This window comes from Hippichthys cyanospilos, chromosome 21, assembly GCF_059441005.1.
Source record: "Hippichthys cyanospilos isolate Australia breed blue-spotted pipefish chromosome 21, RoL_Hcya_1.0, whole genome shotgun sequence".
NCBI lineage: Eukaryota > Metazoa > Chordata > Actinopteri > Syngnathiformes > Syngnathidae > Hippichthys > Hippichthys cyanospilos.
Window position 1 is genome coordinate 8,286,657 of NC_142389.1, and position 14,094 is coordinate 8,300,750.

At 38.1% G+C, this 14,094-nt stretch overlaps 1 protein-coding gene across 1 annotated transcript; it reads right to left on the minus strand.

The window, feature by feature from the left end:
- Positions 1–9,361: 9,361 nt before the first annotated feature.
- Positions 9,362–13,105, minus strand: polr1f (RNA polymerase I subunit F). Its single transcript, XM_088405022.1, has 4 exons — positions 12,799–13,105; positions 12,437–12,578; positions 11,549–11,757; positions 9,362–10,166 (listed from the first exon to the last, which is right to left on the minus strand). Exons 1-4 carry the CDS (start codon positions 13,098–13,100, stop codon positions 9,668–9,670), a joined length of 1,152 nt encoding a protein of 383 aa, XP_088261148.1. The 5' UTR covers positions 13,101–13,105; the 3' UTR covers positions 9,362–9,667.
- Between the last annotated feature and the right edge of the window lie 989 nt (positions 13,106–14,094).

Below are 14,094 nucleotides of genomic sequence, written 5' to 3' on the forward strand. Positions count from 1 at the left end.
GATTGAGAAAGTAAATCTGATTAACACTTACGCCACCTATCTGGAATAGAGAATCAGTTGCGGCCTACACTATACCTTGCTGACTTGATCTAAACCCAGTGATCTAAACCCAAGAGTCTAGGGCCTAGACTGTCCACGCAAAACGTGAAGTGAGGATTTGAATTCCAAAGTGGAAAAGGAGAAAGTTCTTACACGCCAAAACCCAAAGTAACTACAGCCAGCATCGGAAACAAGGTTCAAAACTAGACTGCATAACTAGACTCGCAAAACTAGATTTGGAAACTAGTCTTGGAAGAAAACTAAAAAGAAAATTAGATGTGACAGCTTGAGAGCTTGACATTCTCATCACGTCACTGAGAATCTATATTTGAAATACTGTCAGACATCAATCTTAAATGGCAGAATGAAGATACAGAAAGAAACTAACGCATCACAACAGTAAATACAGGATCTTATATGACAATGTTTTCCCATTTTCTATGCAGCTATGGCATTTTTGGAATTAGAATTAAAAGCCATCTGCTGTATACGTGATTTCAAAGGATGGCTACTTCCTGTCAACTAGTGATGACATCACAGTTGCTCAGGGCACAGGTTACCGACGGTTCACCTGTTTTCTGAGTCTGGTTATGTGACCTTCACAGGCTGGGCTGCGATTGGTCATTATCTGAGCAACTGTGATGTCATTTTACAAAATGGCCGCCCCCTAAAATGGATTTTGCTGGCTAATTCATATTCCACAAATGCAACATTAAACAGAATGCTGTATTTCTACAAGAGAGGGTGCACACAGTAAAATTTTTCCAAGAAAATTCGGGGGTTGACTTCATCTTTAACAATAAGGCATAAATGTCTTATTCAGTCCATTCAGATAACATTTCTTACAAATGGCCCAAAAGACTAAAAGCACAACGTGATCTCACTCTTACCGTAACACAATCATACCATGAGGGTTTATTAGATTCTTGTAGTCATATAAGCAAAAAAAAAAAAAAAGTGTAAATTTAACTCGAAGAAGTTGAATTACGGCTGCTAATGTGATTGTTTTTCAAATATCAATCAGCACTTCCATCAGCTTTACTCATTCAGTATCAGCCTGTTAAAAACAACAACAACAAAGTAAAAACACATCTTTGGAACTTAATGAGTTAATAAGCTTTTATGCTAAATGTCCCAATAATACACTTGTTTTTAAAGTTTATTTGAGGTGTTAGGCAATCCTATATCTGTCCAGAGCAAATGTGTCCAAACTAAGGTTTGCGGGCCATTTGTAGTTCGCCTGCATATTATAAAATAACCTTTTGAGATGGCCCGCAATGCTATTTAAAACAGTAGTGAAAAGGTTTGATGATATACAGCGTTATGAGTGTAAAAAAAAAAATCCTACTTTATCTCATTACCTTTTACGGGAAACCTTGACGTAGTAGTGAAAAAACTACTACACTATATAGATGATGTGTAATTGTTTGCTTGATCCATTTTTACTATACAGTATTAATTAGAAAGTATTTAAAACATATATATATATATATATATATATATATATATATATATATATATATATATATATATATATAGGATCATATAACAATAAATCACTAAGATAAGAGTTTGTTACTGTATATTGTAACATACTGTATGTATATTTACAACCTGTCTGCAGCAAAGTTTGAGATGTTATCCATGTAATAAACGGGCTGGTTAAGAAAAAGGATCCAGAGATGATTCGAAATGAACTCATGTGAGCGCTTATCTTGTCCACACTCACACAACTGGATTGTCATCATCTCCCTCCACCGCTTTGCTGTTTTTTGGTCGGGCAGATAAACACGATGGGACATTCCGTCGGTCGTCGTGGAAACACTGAGAAAGAGCAGCTGGGCGGTAGAATATGAGGTAATCTCACCCTGGGGCTGCTGGGTAAATATTGGTCTTAAATAAGGAGTAAAGCCCCAAAAAGAGGCGCACAAACACACCTACAGGGGTTTATCCAAGGTTTTTTTTTTTCTTCTGATTAGAAAGACAGACGGACACATAACGAGCCGCTTCCTGCTCACCCGCTGTTATTATCGGTTGCACTGTGTGAAATTAACGATGACTTTTTGGTGTGACTAAATGTTTGCGGATGTAAACAGGCGTCTGACACATATAAACAAAGAGTGGGCGTTGAAAGGTTGTGATGACATCTGGACATCCCACAAAATTTCGAAGTCTACCTTTGCTCATAAATACAACATTCTGCACATGCCTGGTCGCAGCTAAGGGAGCACTTAAGACTAAATCCCTCTTATATTGGATGTTAGTCATACACTGTACATCATGTCTAACTGCAAAATGTGAGTGACAGATTTGGGAGGAGGAAAATTAAAGTCCTGTGCTGGAAAATAAAACTTCAGTATAAAAGTTTTAAAAATGTCACATGCCCACTGTTTTTTATTTGCATATTTGGACATTTACGTACAAACTCCTCGTTACAAAAAATATTGTCTCTAGTAACAGGAGAAAATTCAAGCAACGAAAAGGAGACATTGTTGGCATACGAGACATGAGACACTAATGAAATACGTTATCACTACCGTATTTCTCAAAGTTTGTAATGCATGTTCATAATTTATTAATACGCTGGCTCGCTCACAAATGAGACAATAGTTGTTTTTATTGTTTACTCGTTTCATTGTCTTCCATCTTTTATCTTTACTCGTTTCATCCACACGTCCCACCAACAATTTACACTGCAGAACTAACTCACATAAAATTGAGATTTGCTACAGTTAACATTGTACATTTTAGCAATGGCATCACACAGGAAGCACTTCGCATGACACCAAACTAAACTTAAGTAAACTTACATGTTCAAAATAATCCAAAATATAAATAATATTGTTCCTGTGTACTTGTAATTGATTCCTGGATCACTGGATCACATGACAAAAATATCACCTCACGCCCCCCCAAGGGGGCCCGCCCCACTATTTGCGAAGCACTGCTTTAATGCAAAGTTATACTGTTGTTTTAAATATATAACTAATTATCTTTGTTTAATTGGACATTGCACATTAACAGACGACAGGCCAATCAACTGCAATACAAAAAAATAAATACAAAAACAGGGATAATATACATTTTCATTACAGTACTACTACGTTTACTAATAGAGACAGTTGGCATACATCACAAACAAGTCTTCCTATGTGTGTGGCCCTTTGCGTGCATACTGAACATGCAATGTGCAGAAATGTTGTTTTTGGCTGGAGGTCACCCACAAGCACTTTTTGCATTCCCTTTATAATCATACAGGGTCATTAAATTAGGGATGACACAAACGGTGCGTGTAGCTGTACGGGGAATTATGCAGTGAACTTGAAGAAGGCCATTCTTGGAGAATGAATTTGGAGTCAGACATGAAAAAGGGAGGGGAAATCGAGGAAGTGAGTAATGGAGATGAGTTTAACTCTTGACCAAAGCACTACTTCTTTAGCGTGTCATTATGAACACAATCAGTCTTTCTTTCCCTTCTTCCTTCTCGCCTGCCCTGTGCACCCACAACCTGACTCATTGGTTGACTTGTCTCACCTTTCACAGCACACTCACCTCTGATTGGCTAAGGCGGTTAGCCAATCACCAATCCCGGGATGTTTACACAGCTGGGTGGCCAGTTAAAGGTGGGGCTCATGCAAGTGTGTGTGGTTCATGGACGTCGCTGGATAAAAGCCAACGGGCCTACCATATATCTCCACTCCAACACCCAGCAACCTTCCATCTCACTTCCTTCGACGCCGCCCGCTCGCCAAGCCGCGGCTCCCTCATTCGGAACGACCCCTCCCTCGCCTCCTCCCGCTCGCTCTGTCTTAATCCGATGCCTAAACTCTCCACCAACACACTTAAAATCCCTTTGCTGTCCCACCCACCATCCAACAACATGTCAACACCTTTCCCACTCCCCTCCTCTGCTGTCTCGACTGTTTATTTATTCTAAAGAAGCCCGGCCGTTTCGAAGACAAGCTTTGGAAAGACGCCAAATTTTAAAATGCAAACTCCCAATACGTACGTGTAAGATGGACCTGATGAGACAAAATTGACTTGTCATATTATTGTGGAAGTGAAATTGACCTTGTCAGAGTTCCATCGAGAAATCTTAACTCTAAGGTGTCAAACTCAAAGCCCGGGGGCCAAAGCTGGCCCACCACTTTATGTTATGTGGCCCGAGAAGTGCTAATTATGACAAATACCAAATTTGCAAGTTGTCTTTAACTTTAAAATTCGGGTGGAACCAACAAAGCTGTTTTTGTTAGCAATATTTTTTTTCAATATCAAAGGAAAAGCATACAAAAAAATTAAGAGGCTCAGATATTTCAAAGATTGTCAAAACATGACTTTCGATGCGCCACGCTGCTGTCCCTTCTAAACACTTGTAAACGGAGTCGAGAGGTACACCCTATAGGTGTCAAATTTAGCCCATGTCGGGCTCATTTACTGCCATTCAAAATTGGACATATTGTTGAAAACCCAAGGTTTTATCATGCATTTACATTAATCCTTTCAACAGCAACTCACGAACGGGGCACAATAGAAAATTTTGTGTTGACACCCCAAAACCACTGGGTGGTGCAAGCGGCCAACTTACGACGTTTGCAAGCTTTTCAATGACTTCGATGATTGGCTTAGCTTGGACTCTAATGCAAAAGTCTTCAAAAGTCAAAATATTCAAATTATGACATAATAAATATCCCTGTTTCTATTTCATAAATATACAGCATTGTGACTTTGGCTATTATCGCATTTTTACAATTTTTGTACATAAAAGTGGCATAGCCTCCCCCGCCCATTTATGTACAAAATTGTAAAAATGTGATAATAGCTAACGTCACCGCTGTATATTTATGAAATTGAAATAAGGATATTTATTATTTGTTTATTATTATTGTTTATTATATTGTATTAGTGGCAAATGCCACTGAACAAAGTAAATATACATTTATATCTGCAAAGTTATGACCCTTTCAAAGTCAGGCGATAATATGGTCGGGCGAGTGAAAATCCCCGGACTCCCGGGAGTTAATGTTGTGGCCTGTGTTTGTTTAATTACATTAAACAATGCAAAAAAACAGTTGGTACCCTTTGTCCTTTTCTGCGGGCTTGGCATTTATGAACAACTGTCTAGACGAAGGTGATTATCTCTTGATTATACCAAGCCTTTCTTCATTTCACAGTGCTGCATAGCAGTGTGGAGTTTTTGTGAAACTAGCCCACTAAGGTTTCTATATTTATTAATTTAACACAGGAATGTAGAAGGGTCATAGTCTTCTTAAATGTGTATTGATAAGACTCGGTTCCGTGTAAGACGCTGTAGCCAAAAGTATAATCTTGCAGGGATCTTAAAAGTAGCATAAGCATGGCTGCGTGAGGCAGCTTTCATTTTTTTTGAACATTGTGGCTCTCAAAGAGGAAAATGTTCGTGGAACTCAGCGGGGAAGCTGCCCGGTCCAAACGCCTTTTAGTTTTTGGCCATGCCATTGAGTGCACCGTAATCCCAGGGGGGGTGAGGGAGGATTTGACTTTTCTCTCATGATATATGTGCTAACATAATGGGACTAAGGAATTTATGGATGACAATGTCTCTGTTATAATCGTAGGTATATATTTCCTTTGTCCATAACTATCATTCACGGGATATCTTTGCGATATCTAATTAATCATTCTTATCTTACCGCTTTTAGTTTTGTTTTGTTTAATTAAGCTGAGCCAGATATTTACTTAGCTTGTTATATCTGGCTTCCTCTATGAGACATTTTTTGGCACTATTTTATATTTTTTCAATTCAAATGCCTTTTTGAGATTCCAGTCCAAGTATTATTTGTCTTGTGAAATGAAACTTTTCTTTCCTTAGGATGGGCCAGTTGTAAAGGGTGACGCGCACACACACGCATGCACACACACACACGCACACTCCACCCAATGCGGATCACTGGATTTAAGAGGTCACAATGAGTATTTTCATCTTGAAGATAAAATATTGGTCAACTCTCTTCTCTTAATCTCTTAGGGGTATTTTGTCACTGCCCAAACAAAAGCAAAAATCTCAAAAATAAATAAATAAAATGAAAGTAAAGATTGTTCTGTTATGCAAGACATTTTCCCATAGGAAATAATTGAAATGTTTCTACTCCATTACTGAGCATTTGAACATGCAAAGGTTCATTTAAATGGGGTTTATGCCATTTCTTCTTTTTAATAAGACACATACTGACCAAACAGTGCAAAGCTGTTTTGAATGGAAAAAAAATAATACTATTAATAATAAAATACTTTAAACAGAGTTTGGTGCCATTTGTGTCTGAATGAATAAAAATTGGAGCTATGATTGTAGTCGTAAATACAGAAAATATAGTCGATTGTGTAACAGCATGTTGTATTTCCGCCAGAAAATCGCAGCACAGACGACATCCGTATAAAACCTGACAAAAGATATACTGTACATTTTGAAAAGGAATCATTATATCAAATTATCAATAATGACAAATTACGAACAATAAATAATGAACAATAAGAATGATAAATGTGGAAAAAAAAATCATGTTCCAATGAATTTGCTTCCAATTTGAAAAGAAACATGTAATGTTTTGCGATGGTTTAAAACGCATAATTTGCTGCTAAACAGTTAAAATCTCATGTGCACCCATATAATTGAGAACTGCTGGTCTAAGCTATATATTGGAGCAAAATACATGTACTCACCCTTTCATGAAGCAAGGCAGATGAGAATTATAGACAGGCATATGAACGTGGAAATGAGTTGATCGTATGCAAGTCTTTACTGCTACACAAGTGTAAAAGGTTAATCACTGCAAATCAAAATTTACAATTAGTAAATTGAACAACTTTCAATTTACAACTGAAAGTTGATGGCATCACTTTACATTGAGATCACAGTCGATTCTCTTCATTTCAGTGGTGTTCTTGGCGATACTGCTTCTAGCAAGTCAATGTGGAGTGTGGTTGGAATTTTCTGTTTTTTCTGTTTGTCTGGCCAATCAGCTTTGAGCCCAAATTTCAGAATCAGTAGAGCTGGTATATACAACTCATATTCTATTAGTTTGCGTATTACTGCCTTAGGAGGGTGTCGGCCTTTTCTGTTCTCTGATTGGTTGTGAAAACCTGAGCTAGCTTTAGCAATCTCAGGCGCGTTTGAATTCATAGGTTCATGATCTATTTTTCCAAAAACAAAATTCTTTGACTTAAGAGATGTCTTTGGAGATTTTTCCAAACTGCATGTGCTATTCTAGAGTAAAAAAAGAAACACCAAATCGATTCCTTGGTCACCCTGGTAACCAAACAATCTATCGGAATCCAGACCCACAAGCACAAGTAACATTTACTTTCAGGGTTAACAGTATATGTGGACATTGAACCCATGAGAACGTGGAACCGGAGTACGCGTGGATATTTGCCTACCTGAGGGGCTGAGATGCACATTAAAATAAGGTTGATGCAAAGCAGAGGTGCTAAAAATCTCCCAGAAATACCTTTGAAAGGGCCATAAAGGGATTTCATGGATGTCAAAGCGACAGCGAGCGAGACGCTTTGATACGATTCAACCCTCGCCAGGGTCGCGTTGGACGATTAATGGCCGCGGTTGCACAGCTCTGACTGGTGGAACACTTAAGCTTTATGACCTGCTGCCATTTGGGGCTCTGGGACCGAGCTGAGGGCTCGACCGCAGAACTAATTATCCGGGCCGAAGGATGGAGATTTGCGGATTGCGGGTCTGGGATGAGTTGTGCGAGTGTGTGGCACTGGTTTCCTTCCGCCTGTGTGTGTGTTCTCCGGCGAGGAAGCTTCTCCTGAAGGACCCCGCCGGGCATGGAAATTTTTGACACGGGAGATGGACACACGGCCAACTTCGACGCACGCAGACGGGTTAGGTGTGAGGGAAAGATTGTCTGGACTGTTCAAGAACAAAAACAACACTCCTTCCACCACCTCCTCCTCCTTCGTCTTCTTCTTCTGGCCATCAGAGGATCATGAAGATAAACGAGCATGCTTAGATATGAGGGTCCAGTGGCAGGAGGGGAGTCTGGAGTGGAATGCGTGTGAACTGCACTCCGCCTCCAATAAATCAGGGGAACAAGTAGGAGGAGAGGGAAATCTTGAAGGGGGAGCGAAGGGGAGGAAAAGGGGGAGTCTCCATTGGGGTGAGATAGCGGGGATGACAAGACGGATGGGCGGCGATGGAGGGGTGCTTAAGGTGCAGGTGCACACAGGCCAGAGTGGAGATCAGGCAAGAGGGTGAAGGAGGTCATGAGGGAACAAATCATTAGATTATAGTAGTCCCTTGATTATTAATGAAAATATGCAATATAACTACCATAACTGTGTTAAAAATTTATGTTTGTAACCACAATATGCATTGGAGGTATGAAATTGTGTGTGTGTGTATATATATATATATATATATATATATATATATATATATATATATATATATATATGTGATTGATTATCAATGCAAATATGTGCAAGTGACAAAATGGCCACCTCGAAATGGATAAAAACATTTTTTTTTTTAAATGCTTAATTTATATTTCATGAACACAATATTAACCTGTTGTCTTTAGACAAGAACATGTTAAAAAAAAAGTTTACTTTTATAATTCATTAAGTGTAATGTTTGAAAACCAACAAATGTCTACTAATATCCAGCCAAGCAATAAAGCGCTAAAAGAAACAGATGATCAGATGTGACCATTTAATCGCATCGTCTTATCTTTCCTCTTTAGACAACTCCTGATAAGCTGTGTGGCTTTTTGCACCTCACCACTAATTAAGACTCCCCACTGAAAGGCAGGATTTGTGTGCATGGGGAGGTGGGAGGAAAAGAAAACACACCAAGCTCTTTAGGTTGTCTTTCGACGCTTCATCACTTGACACTCATTGGTCAGCATAAAACACCATCAAAAAGCAGTTGATGCCATTAAAAACCGTTGGGTAAAAATGATCGAATTATTGGTCAAAAAAAAGGAGTGACCCAATATTTGACCCCACTTTCTAAAATAAGACACATTTGTTGCATTGTAGTAAACAAACTTTAGGGGAAACATGAAATTTCAATGGGGATTCAGCAATATAATGCTTCTTAATGCTGTGACATTCTTTTCAAATTAAGAGCAAATGATTTAGAAAATAAGCAACTGACAAGCTGAATGCTGCTATTGTGACTCCTTTGCAGAACATTAAATGCATACTGATCAGCATTGTCATCAGTGACGCAATTTTCCGGCGAATGAATCATGAAATATTTGTAGTAGCGATTACAAAATGTCTGGGCATATATCTGTGCAGTTCTCAAAAATGAGGAAGAAAATTGTTTAAAACAATAGATTTTATTCAACATATTCTTTAGGTTTATAATTACAACACATTTGGTGCCCTTGATATGAAACATTGTTATTTTTCCTGTAGTCCTTATCAAATGTTTCCTCAGTTGCCAACTTTGTGGAGTTGGAAAGGACAACGATGGTGACGTCAGGGATGAGGAGGCTCCTGCTACTGCTTTGTGAGGCAGTTTTGCGCCCTCATCTGGCCAAGACTGGCAACTTCAGATTGCCGAAGGTTCTTTTTTTTTTTTAAGGCATTGAAGAGTGACTTTCTGAATCAGATCAGTCATTTTTTAAGCAAGATCACTTTTTCTCTTCTTTTTCTTTGGTTTGGGTTCTTCAGAATCTTGACTAACGCTTGCAATGAGTTTTTCCTCTTTTTCTCGTTTCCTCTTCTTTTTCGGCTTGTCGCTGAGATAACCGCTGGAGTCACTAGCGTGAACCTCCACAACAGAGAGCGGCACTGGCTCCTCTTCTTCTTTTGTCCTCGTTTCTTTTTTCTTCTTCTTCTTCTTTTTCCCACCATTTATGTCGTTCTCCGCTCCATTCAACTGGACCGTGTTGCCACCGTCGCTGTCCACTTCTTCTTTGATTTTATCCTTTTTCTTTTTCTTCTTTTTCTTCTTGGTGGAGTCTTCGACAACAGACTCCTCGCTCGGTTCCGCGAAAGATTCTGGCTCTTTTTGTTCGGCTTGGTCGACGGTGATACCCGGGTTGCCGCCCTCGGGGTTGGCTTGATCGACGGTGATACCCGAATCGCAGCCGTCGGCAAACGCCAACAATTCCTGAACCCTGATGTGCACAAACGGTTTTTATTTTATTTCCTTGAAAAGGGTTTGTATTAATTGACACAATCAATTGTTTGGATCCGTTTTCCTGCGTCCAAGGCATACTTTTATCCGAGATGCATACTTTCAAATCAACGTCTTTTTTTTTTTTAAACATCAAAATATGAATCATTGTCTATCTACTCTTATTCAACAAAACCTGACGACTTAGGAACATTATTAACAACTTCATCTAACGTTTTTGTTTCAATCTTGCAGAAAAAATAAAGTCAATCGAGGGGGAAAATAACATATCTTCTTTTACATAAATGCACATCGCGGTGAGCCTAATTGTGGGGCAATGATTTAGTAAATGATAATTAGATCGTTGTCACAACCACGCTTCTGGGGAAATTTTCAAAATAAAATCCTCCCAATGCTGTTCGTTTCATAAATTACTTGATTTCCCACATTTTATTTTGAAGCGTAGTTTGACTTTTTTTTTTACTATCAAAATAAAATGCATATATATAATAAATAAAAAGCTAGAACAAGCTAAATTGTCATTTCACATGAAATTGCAGTATCAAATAATCTCTGAAAAACTAGCACAACTAAAAAGATTGAAAGACAAGATATTTCTCATTTACAAAAGAACCACTCATCACTGACAAATTCAATATATTGTTGTTATACTGACATAATGCAGTCTTCATATGAACATCGCAAGTACGCTATAAGTTAGAGAGTGAGACAGAATGAGTGCGCATGCACATGTGTGCATTCATGTGTGTGTGTGTGTGTGTGTGTGTGTGCAGACAATAAACGCCCAAGTGTATCAAATATTCACACTGTACTAATGATAATAGTGAGTAGTCATTTTATCTCAAATCAATATATTTTTAGTGTTGTGCTGTAAATGTATACTTCTTTTATAGAATGTGCACATGTGTCATTTCAAATTCGATGTGTTCAAACAGAAATAATTCATCTGCAGTATACACTTATTGTTGAGCTATTGTTTTGCTCACTTGAGGTATGTTTTGATTTTTTTTTTTTACAAAAGTATTTTCATTTAGCATGATGAATATTATTGTAACAACCGTTTAATGGGAAAAATAAGCTATTTAAACAAAATATTTGAAAATTAAGTATTTTAGACCTAATTTCAATACCATGATGGTGTGAAATTTTGCTTCAAGTTATTATACCATCACAATCTGATAACACCTAATGCCTATTAGAACTGCAAAATAAGTCAGTCAAGTTGGATAAATACGCCATCACAAAATGCCCTAAAAATCCATTCAATGACTCGATGGAGTAAACAAGTGCATCATGAATTCTAAAAAACAATAATTATAAAAAAATAAAAAAAAAACATATTGACATCCTGTTTGTACATACCTGGCTCTGCTCAGCCTTCCTCTTATAAGCAGCACGCCCGCAGAGTCAGCATCGAGTGCATTCACTTCAAACTCTAGTTCAGTTCCGATTCTGGGTCCAGCATCCCTCCAGGTATCCACAGATACCAGGTTGGGCTTAGGAATGCTGGCATTAAAGCAGCCGTGGACCAGGCAGCCCACGTGACTCACACCCAGTTTATTCACCTTCCCCTGGAGGTCAAAACACAAGTCGTATGACGTTCTTGCAATTTTTCTACTAAGAGAAAAGGCAAAAGCAAATTGGCATAAATGACTTGGAAAAATACATTTTACCCTTAAGGCTGCATCCATTTTTTTTCAAGGTCTTATTCCAGAGTATTTGTTTATGGTAGATTAACTAATTCATTGCAAGACCAATTACAACAGATTTTTTACTTATATAGCCACCGATGGCAGTGAATGATGCAAACGGTACATAATACATCATTTAATATGAAAGGCATTGAAAATAAGCATTTATGTACTACATACACAGCAGTGTAGCCTTATTCTGTGGGAAGCGGAAGAGTGTCTGCTTTTTCTCAAAATGGATGACTCTGCCAGACCCATGTGACAGGTCTTAACTAGTTCCAAACATGACAAAACATCACATTTACCAAACAAGTGTGGTGTGATCCTAAATCAGTTAGTCATAAATCTGATTAGGACAATACACAATATCACCTGTAATGTTTCATGAAACAATATGTAAAAACTTTGACTGCCCTTATGAAGTACTAAGCACATAAAGAAACAAAAAACAGTGACCAAAAAGAAGTTATTTCCCCCCCAAATAGTAGCACTTGTGATTTTAGAAACTGCATTTTATGATATTGCAATGTCATTTTCAATTTGATTAATTGCAACTCACCAGCAATATATCTCCTTGTTTAGGTTGAAATATAATAAAGTTCGCTTGTATGTCCATGTGGATGTAGCCGATGTCATCATAAATATCTCCATGGCGGCGTACAACCTGTATATTGTCATAAGCGAGAGGGACACCTTGCAGGCTGCAAAAGGGAGCATGAAATTCCACATGGTCAAAACATAAATTTACAATGTGTCTCAAAAAATATGTTTCCTTCTGTAAGTGAGGTTTTGGACTGTTAACACAGTCTTATCAAACGCTCACAACTGTTGCCCAAATTTCACAAGTTACTGTAGATTAGGAAAAAGTCTGACGTCACACACAAACGAATAATAACCAGAATATTGAAATTATGAGGTCACCTCGGTGAGAACTTGAGCAACTCGGCCTGCAGCTCCTCTCGTATTGCTGTCCTCTTCTTGTTCAGGTACATTGGCGGCAGGACGACGTGTCTTCGACGTGTGTTCATCACCAGACACGAGTAAGGCGCTGACACAAGTTCGGATGCGGCGGCAAAAGACGGGATAATGCAGGGAACCTCAGCCAAAACTTCCAGTTTGATAGAGGACGCCTCAATCGCTGGCTTTTGAGGGCAAGTATCTGGGGTTTCGCTCGACATTTTCACGTGTTTTTGGTCGCCCTCGGCATGCTCCATGTTCGCCATATTGCGAAGGAACACCGGAAATTCAATGAGGCAACTTCCGCGTTGGGTAACATTCAATTCATGTTTAGATTGTCCTCTACTGGTGAGGATGTATAATAAAAACCGATCGGGGAGATAAAAATAACAGAAACGCAACAAAAAAAAGGATACATAGATATATTTCAAGATGATGTCCAATATGATTTGTTTATACGTCGCATAGTCAGACAATAAATAAATCAATATTTCCCAGCCCCAAACTGGTACAAAAATTCGTTCTTTGAGAACTCAACATTTCTGAGTCTTAATAAAACTAGTATTTTGATATACAAAATAACAATCAATAAAGTGAAGAAAATGTGTGCAAAATATTTTTTTCTGATACAAATAATAGTTCAGAAATGTATCAAATTGCAGAGCAGGACTTTTTTTTTTTTTTACTTCAAAGGGAAAATCAACCCCAAATTTTTCTTTACAATAACATGATATATGCAGCCTCCTTAATCGAAAGACAGTGGTGTAACTAATTATACGTTTTTGTAAAATTAATTAAGCAGTCAAATCAACCATTTCTTAAAAATCCATTTTACTATTCTTCCTGTTGACTGAAAATGACATCGCAGTTGCTCAAGGTTCAGGTCACAACCAATTACGGCTCAGCTTTTGAACGTCACATAACCTAACTCAGAAAACATGTGTGCCGTTATTAATCAGAATGCTGTGGTATAGACTAAAGTGGTGGTACATAGAACATATTGTTGGGGAAAAAAAAATTTGAAATTATGTTCACTTTAAGTATCTCTGTCTGGTATTAGCAATCTCCATAAGTACCCTTTACCTTTAAAATAAGGCCTTTTTGGCTTGATATTGTCACATGGTTTTGGTACTCACCCATCCCTAGTTCTGCCCAACATTCTTTTAGTAATCAACTAAAATATTAGACTAATGGTCGCAATCTAATTAGGTCCAACACAGGAATGTTAAAGAAAAAATTTCAGTCTCCAATACATGTATA

Excerpts from the sequence above, each read along its gene's own strand:
- polr1f (XM_088405022.1), bottom strand. The coding sequence starts at position 13,100 with ATGGCGAACATGGAGCATGCCGAGGGCGACCAAAAACACGTGAAAATG. Across the intron at positions 11,758-12,436 it reads AACAAGGAGATATATTGCTG|GGGAAGGTGAATAAACTGGG; the intron begins GTGAGTTGCAAT and ends TTTGACCTCCAG. Across the intron at positions 10,167-11,548 it reads GGAAGGCTGAGCAGAGCCAG|GGTTCAGGAATTGTTGGCGT; the intron begins GTATGTACAAAC and ends TGTGCACATCAG.